The 17,990-nt window shown below is 38.0% G+C and overlaps 1 protein-coding gene and 1 non-coding gene across 2 annotated transcripts in view; one reads left to right on the forward strand and one right to left on the reverse strand.

Annotated features, from left to right (window-relative positions):
* PAK5 (p21 (RAC1) activated kinase 5) overlaps positions 1-17,990 on the reverse strand; it is a 340,402-nt gene that overhangs the window by 2,628 nt on the left and 319,784 nt on the right. Inside the window, exons 7-9 of the mRNA XM_056121629.1 lie at positions 16,752-16,878; positions 4,053-4,178; positions 1,938-2,072 (exon numbers count right to left, since the gene is read on the reverse strand). Of these exons, the coding sequence (XP_055977604.1) occupies positions 1,938-2,072; positions 4,053-4,178; positions 16,752-16,878 (388 nt within the window). The remainder of the gene's footprint in view (positions 1-1,937; positions 2,073-4,052; positions 4,179-16,751; positions 16,879-17,990) is intronic.
* Positions 7,122-7,335, forward strand: LOC130030929 (small nucleolar RNA U3). Its single transcript, XR_008793577.1, has one exon. It is a non-coding gene; the product is annotated as a small nucleolar RNA U3 (small nucleolar RNA).

Below are 17,990 nucleotides of genomic sequence, written 5' to 3' on the forward strand. Positions count from 1 at the left end.
TGACGCAGCATTTCCCCATTAATTTCTTATAATTTATGTTTTAGAAGTATCTTACATACAAATTCAAACATATTATATGCTTATTTAGAAGTATTAAAACCTTAAAATAATTTTATTTTATTTTAAGGCATGATTGGTTGACAATATCATTGATATTAGAACTCCGGGCACACAATGTTCTGACATCAAACCACCATCAGTGTTAACGCTCCTCCATCATCAATGTCTCAAGTCCCCTGTCTCTCCAACTCTTTGACAAACTTTTCTAATGTAAATTTATACATCTTTAGACAAAAAATTATATCTCTTTATTCCACATCAAGATATAAACTATATATTTCCACTACACTAGGAGATGATCTCAGTCACCTTACCTGTTAATAACCAACTCCTTTTAAAGGGTTACCACTATCCTGACTTCTAATAGAAAAAAGAAATTTTCTTTCTTTTGTTCTTTATAGAAATAGAATCACCAATGGTCAAATGCTCTCTTTTTCAACATTATATCTATGACATTTTCATCAGTTTCATTGCTGTATAGTATTCACTGTTGAATTACTGTACTTATTATTTATCCATTCTGGAAGCAGCCTTGGAAAACTTGGTTTCCAGTTTTTTATTATTAGCACTGAAGTTTTTCTTGCACATGTTTCTAGAATATTATGCTCAATTATTTTGTATTTAGGTGATTCAAGGGAATAAAAGTTTGATTCTTTAGGTATTCTTACATTTTGGGGGCAACTTTTATGAATTGGGGCTCGTTCTGAAGACTGAGGGGTTAGGGAAGAGGATATGCTACTGTAATGAACTGTTACTCCACTAAAAGTAGTTCACTTTCCCTCTGCATCCACAGTGCAGATGGGAGGTGAGATGTGTACGAGGTTAGTATTGAAGCTACTGGATCTGGAAGCATTCCCTCTTAGAAAGCTCTGCCCCTACTGTTTTTTCCAACAGTAGTGCTTCTTTGACATCATAATTTTTTTTCTTAACTTAACCCCATTTTCAATCCTCAGAGAGCAGGATTTTTCCCTTAACCATGTTCTTACTTGTCCTGCATAATTTATTATCTATCTACCTTCCTGCATGATCTCTCTTTTACTACTTTGCTCCATCCCATAAATTTCCCTTTTAGAAATGTAGGAACACTACTGTTCTCTTTGCTTGAGTAATTTTTCTCCCCTATCTCTTCACATGGCCTACTCTGACATACCATTCAGGTTCCAAAACATGAATGCTCACAAAAAAAGAATTTCTTAAGGTCAGTGGTGGAGAATCTTGGGGACGAAGTTGGTGGTGGTGTGCAATAACGGTCTATATTGATGCTAAAAACTTGATCACTATGCTAACAATATTATCAAAACTATAATAATACTTTGGAGAATTCAAGATAGAATTTCAAAAAAGAGAAAATCTCTTTTCACTCTTCAATCTGAAATAGATCCAACATTACCTCTCTTGCACTCACACTACACCATAGTGTTTTTCATTCAATGCAGAGTAGATACCACCTTCTGACATTATTTTACTGATCTGTTTGTTTGTGGTTTGTTATATGTCTCCTTAACCTGAATACAAGCTCTATGAAAATCAGGAAATGTGGGTCTTTGCTGAGTAACCCAGCAACTAGAACAGCCCCTAGTACATTATAAGTTTTCCAAGATGTAGGACGGAGTGAAGGGCCAAATTTATATTAGTAGCCAACCCTATAAGAGAGGTGTAACTTGTATCCCATTTTACAGATAAAAGGAAAAGGATTAATCATTTACCATGGAGTTATAAGGAAGAGCAGAGATTTGAATGTAGGAGACTAATTTTCAAGTATATTCCCATAAACAAGTATCTACTCAGAGAAGTGATAGGTAGGTTCTTAAAAATATAGAAACTGAAGACTCCAAGAATCCATAACTTTGACTTCAACCACATAGTTCAGTTCTCACCTTGTGTAGATCCTTTACTCTTGGAGGTAAACTGTCTCGAATCCTCCTCATTGCCTGGAGGGGAGGTTCATTGAAGTAGGGCGGTTCGCCATCTATCATTTCTATCACCATGATCCCCAGGGACCATATGTCCACCTGTTAGGCACAACCCATTGGTTAACTGAGACAACAAGAATGCTCTGAAGTGTAGATGTCTAGGAAACTCAATAGATTCACTCATTCACAAATAAATGTGATATTTGTAACCTGTCACGAAAACTGGTTTTGAGTTATGGGTCATATCCAGCAGTGCTCAGGGCTGCTCCCAGCCATGCTTAAGGAACAATGTGACTTTGGGCACCAAGTCCATGTTTCTTGCATGCAAAACATGCTCTCATTCTGTCGAGTTATCTCTCTAACCCCCAATTTCTCAAAAATTACAATATATATTTATGGACTGAAGTGCTTAGTGATTGTATTTTTGCAAACAATCTTCATTTAATTTTTAACAACAACTTCAGTAAATGTACTACCAATTACATCCACAAGACTATCTTAACATTCTGAAATTTATAACTATTTTTTATACTTTTAGCTTTGACATTAAATTCTTCGTAGAGCAGATGATAAAAACCCTCGAAGCTTTATATTATGAACATGTAGGAGAAACTTGGGTAGAAACCATTAGAAAATGCCAAGTGTTTGACATAGTCATAATAAACAACAGAACTGCACTGCATAATGCAGTAAGTATTCATTTTCTATTGTCAATTTGATTTTTAAAATTATTTCTTTCCTTCTTCTTAGAGTTTTCCTTCCTTTGTTTGATATTTTGAAGTGACATACACAAAGCCCTGCTTTGTAAGCCATTTGCAAGGCATGGAGAAAAAATAAAAAGAAAAGGAAGAGATGACAAGCAATTCTTTCTGAGTAAAGAAAATAGGAAGTCAGGACAACGAGAGATCTTTAGCTGTGCTATAAATTCCCAGTTAGCATCACTTCTCTCTCATAGTCTCATTATGCTCCTTATCAGTTAGCTGCATTCTTGTTATAACACTTGTAGTGACCTTCACTGAGCATTCATGCTCTTGGGACCACGGTGAGAAAAACAAGTTGACGCTGATCCAAGGGCAAACAAATAAGGGAAAGAGAGCAAAGTCTGCCTTAACGCTAATATCCCTAGCTTACTGATCCGTGACGTCTCCTCCATGCCTCTCCTCTCTGTGAACTGCCATCTGGGCTGTAAAGTGTGGAAACACGTTATGCCCAGTTGGCACAAGCACCTTGTCTCCCTGGGAGTGTACCTCAGAGCTTCTGCTCACACTCTTCTCTCCCATCACAGTCTTTCTTTCACTTCTTCAGCTGCCTTAGGTGTGCATACCAAACTCTACTAAGACATAGTGGCTTCTTTTCAGAAGAAAGAGAAATAATGCTATATTTTAAATAGTAAAACACTCATATTTCCTTTAGAGGAAAAAGCACAGGCTATCTGAACAATACATTTGTTTTATTCTGACTTTCTATTCCTTGGGACTGGAGTGATAGATAGCACAGCAGGTAGGGAGTTTGCCTTGCATGCAGCTGACCCGAGTTCAATTCCTCTGCCCCTCTCAGAGAGACTGGCAAGATACCGAGACTATCCCTCCTGCATGGCAGAGCCTGGCAAGCTCCCCGTGGCATATTCAATATACCAAAAACAGTAACAACAAGTCTCGCAATGGAGACATTACTGGTGCCCATTCGAGCAAATCATTGAACAATGGGAGGACAGTGCTACAGTGCTACAGCGCTTCTCTCCATTGACTTGCTATGCCTGCTGCTCATTTGTGCCTCTCCAGCCACTTTTCAAGTGGCACTGTCGTGCTTTATTTGCGGCCTCCTGCCAAGGAGAGTAGGATCTGAGTTTGAGTGGCTTGTCCTGAGTAACTCAGGAAATGGCACCTAGATCAATGTCATGTAAATTTCCTCAGCAGTGGTCAGTGTCCTTCTGCCACAACCTATTCTGTTAGAAGTGTAGTGGATGGGGAATCACAAGTGGAATCAAGAGACATCTCCCAGGTTGCCTATGTCCATCAACTACGTTAGAACCCCTGTCCAGGCTCTGTGGCGTCCAGGCATTGATTGTCACTTTCTTACCTCTGTCCCATAAGGTAGCCTAGAAATCACCTCAGGAGCCATCCAGTAGGGAGTGCCAACCAGGGATTTCCTCTTCGGCACCTCTTTGGAAACTTGAGCACAGAAACCAAAGTCAGATAACTTTATCTGAAAAGGAAAGCAAAGCACACATGGCAATTCAGAAGACACCAGCAGCAAGTTCTAGAAAGAGTATTTCAAATTCAAAACAAAACAATCTCATTAAGAGGTCTTGGAAAAATCTGAGTATTTCAGACACTCTTGCAAAGGCGTGGTAATTTTAAAGGAAAGTGTGACAGTCTATTCAAGATTGACTTGCAAATATTTAAACTTCTGCCTACATATTTGATAAAATTACAAATACAAAACAATTTAAAATTAAATACACCCCCAAATAAAAAAATTGTTAAAATTCCAACCCACAACTTTAACGTAACATACTGTGTTTGCATATAATTTAACAGTATTCTCAATGTGAGTTTTGTACAAATTGCTGCTGTTTCTTTTGTTTTGAACATATTTTCATTTCTAAGTACCATGAGAGGATTCAAATAGCACTGTAGCACTGTAGCACTGTCTTCCCATTGTTCGTTGATTTGCTCGAGCAGGCACCAGTAATGTCTCCATTGTGAGACTTGTTGTTACTGTTTTTGGCATATGGAATACACCACAGGGAGCTTGCCAGGCTCTGCTGTGTGGGAGGGATACTCTTGGTAGCTTACTGGGCTCTCCGGGAGGGATGGAGGAATCAAACATGGGTAAGCCACGTGCAAGGCAAACACCCTACCCACTGTGCTATCACTCCAGCCAGTAAATTCTTTTCTCTACTTGAGTTATTGTAATAACTATTTATTTAGGATACTGAGATAATTATTAACTCTGCTTATCCACTATATCCCCTTCCATCTTGTCTTTCTGTTTTGCTCATAAAATTGAAATTGTCAGTATGAACAACATAAATGTAGATATGGGCATGGAATCTGGTTGCTAGTATTTGGTTATTGGGGGTTTAAGGCAGATCTTAATGATCCAATATAATGCATATTATATTGTCCATCACTGAAAATTCTTGCACCAAGCTTTACAAATTCACAATCATAACGCTTCATTAGGTACCCACCCTGATAGTTTATGTATTCCAAGTGACTAGGATTCATTTTATTTTGGGGAGGGAAGATTTGTGGTCTGGCCTGAAATTCAGATGGACTTACTGAAGAAAACTGCCACTATGGATTTTAGTGATGATGAAATATATTGAAAGAAAATAATGCTACAGGTATTGATTGGCAATGTTTCAGAATAGCAATTTGGCAATGTTTCAGAATAGCAATTTTAAGTTAAATTTCTATAGATTAAATGTATAGTCTCCGTAGAATAAATTCTTCCTCAGCTCTCTTTATAGCTCTCTGAATATCTTATTTCAGTTTTCTTTTCTGATACTACCTCTGGTACTCACATAGTGAGCATTAGGATGCCCTATGGCCTGGCAGAATTGCTTTTTCTTCTTCCTTTTCCTTCTTCTCTCTTCCTTCTTTCTCTCTGGTTTTTAGAACACACTGGTGATGCTCAAGGAATACAGGCATAGGCTTAGTTTGTTGAGCTCTCTCTCCAGCCTCTTTTTCTGTATTTAACTTTCTATTGTTAGATAACCTTTTCCTTCAAACTCGAAGGCAAAGACCTTTCCCCTCCATTCTAAATCTATTTTTCTAATAACTATGGGTTTCCTACATGGACATAATTTTTGTTAAGGGTACAAATTCTTTTTCTAGATATACTTTAATTTATCCATGTGGAATTAGGTGTTCTTAATCACTTAATCACTTAACTTCCCGTTAATCGTCGATTTGCTCGAGCAGGCACCAGTAATGTCTCCATTTGTCCCTGTCCCGTGCTAGTGTAGCCCAATGGCATCTGTTCACTCTAGGAACATGAAGAGCTTCAAACCGATCATTCATGATCTTGATGAAGAAGTCTGACCATCTGGTAGGTGGGCGGCCACGCGGTCTTTTGACATCCCGTGGATTCCAGTCAGTAACAGCTCTAGTCCAGCGGTCATCTTTAAATCTCATTATGTGACCAGCCCATCTGATTTCTGACACCTTGGCAAATGAGACAGCGTCCCTGATTCTTGATCGTCGACGGATGTTGGAACTCCGGATTCTTTCTCTCATTTGATTGAAATGTGATATTCCAAGCATAGCTCTTTCAATTCCTCTTTGGTAGACCAGAATAGCGTTCTCATCCTGTTTGCGTAGGGCCCAGGTCTCTGAGGCATATGTTAATGCAGGAAGAACAGTAGAATCAAAGAGATGTGCCTGGAGCCGGAGGCTCTTCGTCCTCTTAGCTATTTCTTTGATGCTCTTGAAGGCGTTCCAAGCTGCTCTCTTCCTCCTGCGCAGCTCGGGTGCCAGGTCATTTGTCATGTTGACCTCTCGACCTAGGTACACATAGCTGTTGCATTCCGAGATGGTCGTTCCATTGAGAGCGAATGGGGCATCAGGAACGAGGCTGTTTCTCATAAACATTGTCTTCGTAAGATTCAGCTGTAGTCCTACCTTTCCACACTCACGGTCAAAGTCGGCCAGCATTTGTGCTGCTTGGCTGATGTTTGGTGTTATTAAAACAATGTCATCAGCAAAGCAGAGGTGGTGTAGTTGCCGACCATCTATTTTCACTCCCATTCCTTCCCATTCCAGTCGTCGCATGATGTTCTCGAGGGTGGCACTGAAGAGTTTCGGTGAAATGGTATCACCCTGCCGAACTCCTCTCTTGACATCAATGATCACCTCCTTGTAGAATGGTGAGATCCTGGTAGTGAATCCGCTATACAGCTCACGGAGGATCTTGATGTATTGGGCTTGAATGCCCTGATTGGCTAGGGCTTCAATGACCGCTTCTGTCTCAACAGAATCAAAGGCCTCCTTTAAATCAATGAACGTTAGACAGAGCGGCATCTTGAACTCCCGAGAAACCTCAATGAGCTTGGTTATCGTGTGGATATGGTCGATGGTGCTGAATCCTTTGCGGAACCCGGCTTGCTTGCATGGTTGACCTTCATCTAGTGTTCTGCAAATAACAATACTTTCAGGAATCATTTCTATAGTTCGTAACTAGTGAAGTTTCTCTGATAGTGTAGAATACCAGAAACCATGAGAACAAGCCAGAGAATCCTCTCCTGAGCATGAAGTTGGTTCTAGGCACTGCTTTTGCAACTGCCTCTTACCTTTGGTGATCCCCCTTCTCTTCCCTTGGAAGAGGGAGAGGGAGAGGTTGCAGTCTGAGTGGTTTTGTGGGACCCCCCACCCTACACCACTATTGTTTTATTGTCTTTATTTCTTGGTCTAAGATCAGTTTATTATACTTGTGTATATACATATATATTCATATAGTAACTGGGCCATATAGATCATATATAATATATGTATGTTTATGTCCTCAAGACAGTACACTATTGTTAATATATATTGTCAATATATTGTATATATTATATACAGTCTATATTACTTGATTAATGTAGCTTGACTACTGTGGATATATATGTTCATATAACTTATATATATGATATATATATATAATTCATACATAATCATATAATTGAGACAGTCCAGTATTGACAATATGTAATTGTCAATACCACACTGTCTTAATTACTAAATCTTAAAATTTAAGTAGAGTCAGTCTTGCCACTATGTTGTTGGCTATCTTTTTTTGGGGGGGGTCAACTTTTGTCTAACAAATTAGAATCTTGTCACTTTTCAAAAAAATACCTTATTAAAATTTTTGGTTAGGTTTTTATTATGTTTGTAGATCCAATGATAAAGAAATGGTATATTGACACTTTTGAATCCTTCTATCCATAAACATGGAATACCTCTCCATTTGTTCTCCAATTTTGTAGCTTTGATTATAAGGACCTTTTACATATTTTACTTGGTTTATCCTTGAGCATTTCATTTTGAGGGGTGCTAGTGTAAATGGTTTTGTGTTTCAAATTTCAAGTTCCACTTACTCATTGCAGCAAATATGAAAATAATTTATTTATGTATATTAACCTTACAAATTTGGCAAAATAACCTTTAAGTTATAGGAGATTTATTTCCTTTTCTTTTGGATTTTCTACAATAATCATATCATGTGTGAATAGTTTTCATTTTCCCCTTTTAGACAGAAATATATCTTCTTTTTTGTAGTATTGCATAATTTGGAAGGAATAAGAGGGAACATTTTTGCCTTTTTCCAAATTTCAGTGTGAAAATTTATCAAAATTTTTAGCATAACAAAAGGATTCAATCCATTCTTACTTCCTTCAGATTTTTTTTTCCTCAGGAGTTCATACTAATCACCTCTACAAATATGAGATAATTGCATCATTCATCAAATCTTGACTTCTTTTAATAATTACAAACAAATTTAAAAGTTGAGATATTATGATCTATAATACTGTTAATGGTTTCTCATGCACATTTAAAAATCACACACCATTAAATCTTGAACCCTTATCTGGTGACGATTTTTCCTCTCACACTTGAAAATCTAGACTCTTTGCCATTTAATTTCTTTTGGTGGGGGGGGCATCCCAGGTGGTACTTAGGGTTTACTACTGGCTTAGTGTTTAGAAATCATTTATGACAGGGTTTGTGGACCATATATGGTGCCAGAGATCAAACCAAGATCGGCCAAATGCAAGACAAGTACTTTACTCCCTGAATTATCACTGACCCAAATCTTTACATTTTAACTGTGAAGATTCACATATCCTTTCTTGATAGATAGTAGATACTGACAAAAACACAGCCGACTAGAATGATTTTTATTTTATATTGACACAGGCATATATCATGACAGATCATATATAAAAGATGATAAAAAAACTGATAAAATTTTAGTGGTGCTTTTTCTGAAACTGTTGATCTTTAACTTACTGAACACAGATGTCTCACGAATCAAATCTGGATTACAGATGAAATGGAGGTAACTTTTTTTTACATTATAAAAATGACTTTTTTTTCTGTTTTTGTTCATAAACTTCTTTATAATCAAATCAAGGCTAGTGATGGTTTGGCAGGGCCAGGTGATGATTGCATTACCTCAGGTGCAATGAAAAAGATAAATGGCTTAGTGGAGAGATGGTTTCCTTAATGTTAACATATATAAATTTGTTTAATATATCAAGAATGAAATTCAAGACCAGAGAGACAGTACAGTGTAGACACTTGCCTTACACGTAGCCAACCCAGATTTGATTCCCCTGTACATGCTTGGTCCCCCAAGCTTTATCAGGAGTGATCCTTGAGCAGAGAGTCAAAAAAAAAAGCTCACACATAACTGGATATGCCTCCTCCACCAAATTATATACCAAAGGTAAAAAAATTCTCATGTGGTATGAAGAGGGTAATCCTGCTGGTCTATAATCCTTAATACCATACTTAAAAAGGACTATACAATTTAGAGAAGTAAAAATCCTAGAGTCTGCCATTTTTAGCCTGGCACTATCATCTGAAAAAAAATTAAAAGCACTTTTTACTAATTTAAATAGAAGGACATGGATTTTTTAAATATCTAAGTGGCATATACAATCAAGGGAGAGGAAAATTCATATGTGTCTGTGTTCAGAGGCAATATTTAAGACTTTTAATTTTTATCTGGAACCATATAAATGCAAATATTGCATCAAGGAGTTCCCCAGAGTTATCCTAGAGACACAGTCATGTCGAATGAGGTTGCTGGCTTTCAGTAAAGGATGTGATGTTGGTGCTAAACCAGGACATTAGGATGAGATTGTGAATGCTTCCCTGCATGCTGGAAGCAGAATGGGCCCCACTTTGAGTTAAGTGGACAAGCTAAGGTTTGTGAGTCCAATTGACCTGGGGAAGTACAGCATGCTCTCATACACCCGCCAGGTCTTAGCTTATCTTAGCAGTACAAAGCAGCAGTTTTCCCCTCTCTTACACATCTTTAACCTGGTGTGACCTTTAAGTATCAGTATGAGTCTTCTCTTTCTTTGTATATGTGTGTAACTGACCACAAGAATGTGGGGGATGTAACCTGTAGAGGCTACATGTCCAGCTCCATATCTTTCTCCGATGTTTAAATCATTATAACATAGCTTTGACAAGACAATGTATACCCTGATGTTCTTTTGATGAATGCTTATCCTATAACTGTATGTACTCTCCTTAGTGATTCTTTCTTCATGATGAAGACATTAAGATGTAACTGATAAAAAAATAGAATAAAAGGAGGCCTCTGGAATTTGTTTTTTGTCATGAACCAGAGCGCTGTATGACCTCCGTGCTTTCTACATTCCTCTCTGGTGTCTTATCTCTGTACCTCCGACCAACTGATATCACTTCATGCAACAATGTGGTAATGGGGAATGCTTCACTGTAGCACTGTCCCCCCATTGTTTATCAATTTGCTTGAGCGGGCACCAGTAATGTCTCCATTGTGAGACTTGTTGTTACGGTTTTTTGCACATCAAATATGACATGGGTGGCTTGCTAGTCTCTGCCATGTAGGCGGGATACTCTCAGTAGCTTGCCGGGCTCTCCGAGAGGGACAGAAGAATCAAATCCAGGTTGTCCATGTGCAAAGCAAAACGCCCTACCTTCTGTGCTATTGCTCCAGTCTGGGAATGCTTCAATAACTTAAAATAGTATTTGTTGACCAACAAGATTGGAAATATTGTAGTATTTTCACAATGGTAGTATTTGTTGGCCAACGAGCTTGAAAAATATTTCAATATTTTTCATAATATTAGTATATATTAGTGAATATTGGGTAAACATGGTTATGTGTGTAAGTCAAATTCAACGTCTTTTGTGTGGTTTAAGACACCAAAAGCTCTTCAAAATTTTGGTAAGTAAATGAGGAATTGTTTGGCATCAGTCCATGCTTCAGAGAATATAGGCTCAAGGATGGTTTTCAAGGCTTAGAGCAAAAGACTGGAGCTGTGAAGTACAGGAGAGGTGCTCTCCTGAAAAAAATCTAGGAGGCGACTTTTATCCTAAAAATCTTTTAGGATAAAAGATTAAAGGGATCTTTTATTCTAACCTTGCTATCAGTCTAGGTAGCAGAAATGCCAGCTGTGCCAAGTCACAGACCAGAAAAAACAGCAGATAGGTCATATTTCTTTTATCCAAAGACCTCATAAGTTGCATTTGCTTCTTATTTTCCCAGAATCCATCTTGAGAAAGATGGGGGTGGGAGGTGGGAAGAGGAAGTAGGTGGTGGTCAAATTGGAGATTGAGATTTGAAAGGTAAACCTTATAAAAATGAGGTTGATTGCTGAATGACAATGCTTAAATTAGTCGAGCCAACTCAATTTAATAGACAGTTAAAATAGAGTGCCTTAAAAATACTGCTAATGGAGAGACATTGGAAGATTAAGTTTGTTACGGAGACAGAAATTCTACCTATGTGTGAGAATGTGTGTGCTATGTGTGCATATAGTTGTTTCCAAAGCTCAAATGTGAGTAGCATTGCAACTGTGCTATACAGCAGAAGAGGAATAATTTCTTCAATTAATTCTGTTTGATTTAAGGAGGTGAATGCACCAGCATGTTGGAACTGGCAGAAAATTTTTTTTTATTTAAAAAAACTCTAGTATGCCTTTCTCTTTCCAGATATAAAAAACTCCAAAATCTGACAGACTAATAATTATCTCTCTGACAAAATGTAAAATGAGAAATTGAAACTCAGTACTCAGAAGCTAGGTCTGTTCTTCTGTTGTAGGAGTATAAGTGCTTCCGCATGATTTTTACTCATCTAAGTACACAAAAGAGACAATTTTTCTAAAGGAGCATAATTGCCCACAACATTCATCCAAATAAATCTGCAAGTAGATAATGAGAACTCAAGTAATGAGTATAATAATGCATTGTAGGCTAATCTTAAAAGCAAGTCAAACTGACTCTAAGCTGTGCCTTTACTAGATAGAATTGTACAACTTAGCTACTTGAGAAACCACCTTTGTCTCAATAAAGTAGTTGTGCTAAGAGAACTGGGGTAGTACATTGGCTGCTTCCCGCAAGGAGGAAACGCGACTTACTCCACAGGAGATCAGACAAGAACCTACAACTTAAGTCTCAGACAAAACTGGTCTTTAAACCTGAGACCTTCTTCATCTTATTGTGACCAGGTTAAAATCAGGGACCTCACAAAAACATGAAGAGTGAGCTGGAAGAGTAGGCAATGTATGCATAAGATAGCTCTAGTTTTAAAATAGAATAGAAAACTCTTGTATAAATTGTGTGCATTCAATACAATTCTTGTTCTTTTTTTTTTTTTTTTGCTATTTGGGTCACACCTGGCAATGCACAGGGGTTACTCCTGGCTCTGCACTCAGAAATTACCTGTGGCAGTGCTCAGGGGACCATATGGGATGCTGGGAATTGAACTCAGGTCGGCCATGTGCAAGGCAAATGCCCTACCCATTGTGCTATTGCTCCAGTCCTCAAAACAATTCTTGCATCTGCTCTAAATTTAGCTCAAGTAAAATGATGGTTGCTTTTGTGCCAGGTTTCAGGGTACTTTAGGAAAAGGGTACTCAAAGTGTGAAGCATCAGCACCCCATTAGGAGCACCCTATAAAAATGCAGAGTCTTGGGAACCACCCACTTGACCAAATCAGTCTCTGGAAGTGGGGCTTAGGAATGTATTCTATGGTAAGCTCTTCTGCGGTTCTACTCACCAAAGTTTAAGAAATTTTATTTTAAGGAGAGAAATGACCTAGGGACAAAGTCACTGTCACTGTCACTGTCCTCCCGTTGTTCATCGATTTGTTCGAGCGGGCCCAGTAATGTCTCCATTGGAGACTTTTGTTGTTACTGTGTTTGGCATATCGAATATATCACAGGTAGCTTGCAAGGCTCTGCCGTGTGGGTGAGATACTCTCAGTAGCTTGCCGGGCTCTCCGAGAGGGGCGGAGGAATCGAACTCGGGTTGGCCATGTTGGCTGTGAGCAAGGCAAATGCCCTACTGCAAAGAAACTGAGAAATCATACAAGGGACCAAACTAAGGATGGTACTTCCAGATTGAGGGCTATATCTTTAGTTGTCAAACCCACGAGGAGTGCATCAGAGTGTTTAAGCTGATATGACACAGACACTTCAGTCAGCCCCCCCCCATAATTTTGGGGGGTGCAGAGTAAAGTTGCAATTTACCCAAGACTGTACCACTGTATTAAAAAGGGACCAAAGAGAGGGTCTCCTGACTTTTCATGTGACCCAAGAAAAGTAACCTGTATATAAGAGCAGGGAAGGGAGTAGAGGTAGAGGCAAGGTATAGTTCAGATCAATTGTCAACACAACATTGTTTTGCATACCAAAGTCTCTATTTACTTAAGAATAGCATCAGAGTGGTTGGAGAGCATATAGGGGTCAAGGGAACATGATTTGCATGCTTGGAACCCTGGTTCAGCCCCTGACACATATGCCCCCTCATCCCCAAGCACTGATAAATGTAAATGTGGAGATCCCTAGAGCACTTCTGGGGTGCCCTGGTGGTCTCTGTCCAAGCAGGGCCTGAACAATGAGCTCTTCATTCAGGGGCCCTAGTACTGTCTTCTTGGTTATCACTGGGAGTTGCCCCCAAATCCCAGAGGGTTTGTTTGGCAGCAACCCTTCCTAAATAAAAATCTTTACAATACAGCATCTGTTCCCTCTACCTGAAATGTTCTCTTTTCTGGATATCCATAGGTACCACTTGATGGGGGGAGTCTTTTGTGAATTATAACTAAGCTCTACTGTCTTCCCTTCAACACCTTTAATTCCATGCATTGTTTAATTATAAAAATTTTAGAATGTAATCATCTTTTTGTCATTTTAGTATAATTTTTAATCTATTTATCATCACATATCCATACTCTAATTATGCTTAGTAAATGTAGTGGTTTTACCTTGTTTAGCCCTTAGGAGTAAGATATGTCTTGGCCCACAGCCATGTAGTTGCATTTATTGAATGAAGGAGTGAACAAATTATTAAGACAAAAATCACTTACAACACAAAATATCTGGTCCTCTGATCTTTTGTGGGGCACATAGTTACATGCAGATTATCTTTGGAATATAGGTTCTGCCCTTGAGAATGAAACTGGATGATTTAATAGTCTTTTGGACATTGTGGGAAGAAGAGATATTTAACTAATATGCTGAAACAATGAATTATTATCTTAATCTCATGTCTGGCTTTGACATCTGATATATACTTACAGCTCAGAAACCTTCAATTTAAATTTCAAGCAACATAAATTCTGACCTGAAATTGACTAGCTTAGACTTCTCTGTAAGCACCTAAACACAGAGATAAATCTGTACGCCACTGTGCTACGCCACTCTGCTGAAAAGCACAGTGATTTGTAAATTGTGCTCATAATTGCTGGTGACTCCTGAGTTAGACCAGGGAAGGATTCCACTTCTTTATCATCAGTTTCCAAACTTTATGGTAAATTGTACAAAAATAGAGACAATTCTTCCTCTGATGAATCTATCATCACTTTGCAATGTGACCATCAATCTTCTCTCACCAAGAGTTAAAGTCTATTTACCCCCCTCACATCTCAGCTTGACTATGTGACTTACTCTGGTCAAAGGGACTTTAACAAACAATACAGGCAAAGAGTTTCAAAGATACTTTCCTCATGCTTCTTTTATCAGCCTTGCCACACATACGAGATGAATAAGGCTAGTCTCAGGAATATGAATCATAAATTTCCTAGTTACTTCTATTGTTCAAGGCAAGTGTCAAGCCAGTGAGTGAAGCTGTTTACTTTTGGCTGATTGATCCAATATGCAAGAGTGAATGTAGCTAATGCCGTATTGGGCAGAGATGTGTTGTCCTGGCTGAGATCAGTGCAACACCAACTTGCAGAACCATTAACAAATAAATGGTTGTCATTTTAAAACATTAATTGGTGTTGAGTGGTTTGTTACAGAGCAAAGACTGACTGATATCTACTCCCATTCACTCTTGGAAAAATATTTTCAGTGCGAGCAAAGCAAAAAGGAGAATTTAATTGTGTTTACTAAACACAATCCCAAGTTCAAAAAAATATATTAAATATAATGAAATTATAAAAGAAATGGAAAATGGGATTAAGAGCAATATTTTACATGCCATATTATATACTTTATATTATTTTAGTATTATATAATGATCTACTTTATATTTAAATCATATACTTTACATTTTAATAAGGGACATATATTTTGTACTTTTATGAATTAACTCAATTTTATACAGTAAAATTTGCAATCTTTTCAAAAGCAAAAAAGAAAAGGCAAGTGCTTGGACAGTTTCTTCTGATTACCCTCTGATCATTTTGATGTGACACTTTCTTCTGGCTACCCTCTATCAGATTTTGATGTGACATGAACAATTTCTATGTGGCTGAGGTTGTTAGGTTGTAAAAGACAGTTACATCAAAGGGACAAAAGACTACAGTCCTTACAGGCAGTTACATCTGGTCGGAGTTTGAAGAGATTAAAAGGGCCTCAATGGGGGCTGGAGCAATAGCACTGTGGGTAGGGCGTTTGCCTTGCATGCGGCCCGACCCGGGTTCGATTCCCAGCATCCCATATGGTCCCCTGAGCGCCGCCAGGGGTATTCCTGAGTGCATGAGCCAGAAGAAGCCCCTGTGCATCTCTGGGTGTGACCCAAAAAAGAAAATAAATAAATAAATAAATAAAAATTAAAAAAAATAAAAGGGCCTCAATGGTAAGAATCTACATCTCAAAACTTTTCCATCTAATTGAGCCTTCCTCAGAATGCAGACTCATTCATATCTTGGTTGATGTATTATATGTTTACATGTACCTTGGAGTGGCTGCTAAGTTTCAACAGAATCTCATAAGCATGTTACAGTGATGACAGATGAAGAAATGTGAATTTGGAAATACAGTTTTATGATAGATATCCTCTAATTATTCTTCCAGATCTATTCTCTTCCTTCTGTAAACTCTTGAAAAATCAATCTATATTGGCTTCTCTGAAGACTTTTGACTAAGTTCAGCCAATAGAAAATAGTAGTAGGAGATGAAAAAAAGGAGAAATATGACTTTCTATTTTTTTTCCCAACTCCTGTCCTGCAAGTTAACTATGGTCTGGCTCCCACGAAATTTCAGATCTCCTGTAGGAATCCTTCTTCATACAACAATCTCTATTTCAGATTTCAGTAACCAGTTCCCTGCTTTGCCACTGCAGGGCTGAGATAGAGTGAAATTCTATTCTAGAACCCTTCACTAAGCCATGTGCAATTATCTTTAGCACTTTTATTGACTCATCACATTTTTCTTTACAGTGTTTGTCATCTATTTCCTACAGAGACTCATGGAGATACAGCAAATACACAGAGTCACATGAATGGTGAGTTGGGGGCATGACAAAGCTCTATAAAAGTCCTTTCTCCTCCTCCAACCAAAATAAGATGGCAGAAAAAAACAAAAAAAAATAGTCTGCTTCTATTACTTCCTACCGTCATTGTTATAGCAGAAAATTATCCATCAAATTCAGGTCACAGGTAATTCTGACTAACAGGATGACACAGAGGATGGTAATATCCTCTTTGTAAGCCTCCTGGGAGGACAGTGGGTGACTATGACTAAGTAAAACTATAATTATGAGGAAGTGTTCTTAGGAGGATAATGCCCATGACAGATGAAGTGACAAGGTGAATTGTGCAGGGGACCAAATATGAAAATCTTACCCGGCCATCACTGGTCAGGAGGATGGAGTCACTCTTTATGTCTCTGTGAATCACTCCTTGATTGTGAAGATAGGAGAGAGCTTTCAGAACTGACAGACAGACGGTAGCTATCTGTTCTTCATTCATTCTAGAAAGGAAGCAACATGCGTGGAACTAAGACAGGTTTAAGACATCTCTGAAACCATCAAAAGAGGATTGTGCTTTATAATCCATGCATAGAAAATCTATAAACTAGAAGATAAAGTTTTTGGTGTCTTAGCCTGTGAGACTTGCCATCAAAGATCACATGTGTCAAATATAAGATAAAGGGAAGAGACTAATGTTTATTTTTTAGTCATTAACTTGAATGCATTTCTTTGGTCTCTTATAGAAAATTATTTAGCTACTGATAAATCTCCAGGATCCTGTGAAAATAATACATTGATTAAGTAGCCTGAAGTTCTAGGTGTGGCTGTTAGTTGGCTTTGGGCAAGTCTTTTAGCTTTATTGGGTTTCCCTTTCCTTATTTTGGGTAGAGGAAGAACAATGATTTTCTTTAAGACTGAGCTCTGGCCAAGTATACACTTCCTAAAGAGCAAAACATTTTGGATCTTGAGGAATCTAGGTGGGAAGAACCATCGGAAAACAAGGGGCTGCTCATTGTCCTCAAAATTACTCTTAGGGATCTGCCTAACTCGTGTAGGTGTAATAGTCCCTCTGCCTTCCTATTACAGAGGTATGTGAGATATGTCCAAATTAGATAGCAAATGTGGCTAAACTTTTATTTTAAAATTAAAAAAAATAAAGACATCATACCAACAGAGGAGAAACAACTTCAGGAGAAACAGTGGGTCTAAATGGCAAGCACCAAAATTTAAGAATTAACTTGGAAAATTCAGTGAATCTAAATTAGCTCCTCAGGACAAGGAATAGATATCTTTGAATTTGCATTTGTTTTATTAATACAAGCTAACCCAGAATAAATCTAGAATCTGAATTAAAAACCTAAGGAAATAGTCATTTGACCAATAATTGAAGATGCCCTTCTCAGCAAAAGGATTCTAATAGTTGTAAACTAGTCTTATAAAAAGGCATGCAGAAGAAAGACACTTGTTGGAAATGGAGTAGAAACCTACAAATTCTGTGTTTTCAGTTATGTGGTTGGCAGGTTGATTATTTGTGTTGACTGTTTTCAGTTGGCAATTTTCATATGTGTCCAAAGTCCATCCTTCAGAAGTATGGGGCAGCAGCAGGAATAGG

Source organism: Sorex fumeus, unplaced genomic scaffold, assembly GCF_029834395.1.
Source record: "Sorex fumeus unplaced genomic scaffold, SorFum_2.1 ptg000044l, whole genome shotgun sequence".
NCBI classification, from domain to species: domain Eukaryota; kingdom Metazoa; phylum Chordata; class Mammalia; order Eulipotyphla; family Soricidae; genus Sorex; species Sorex fumeus.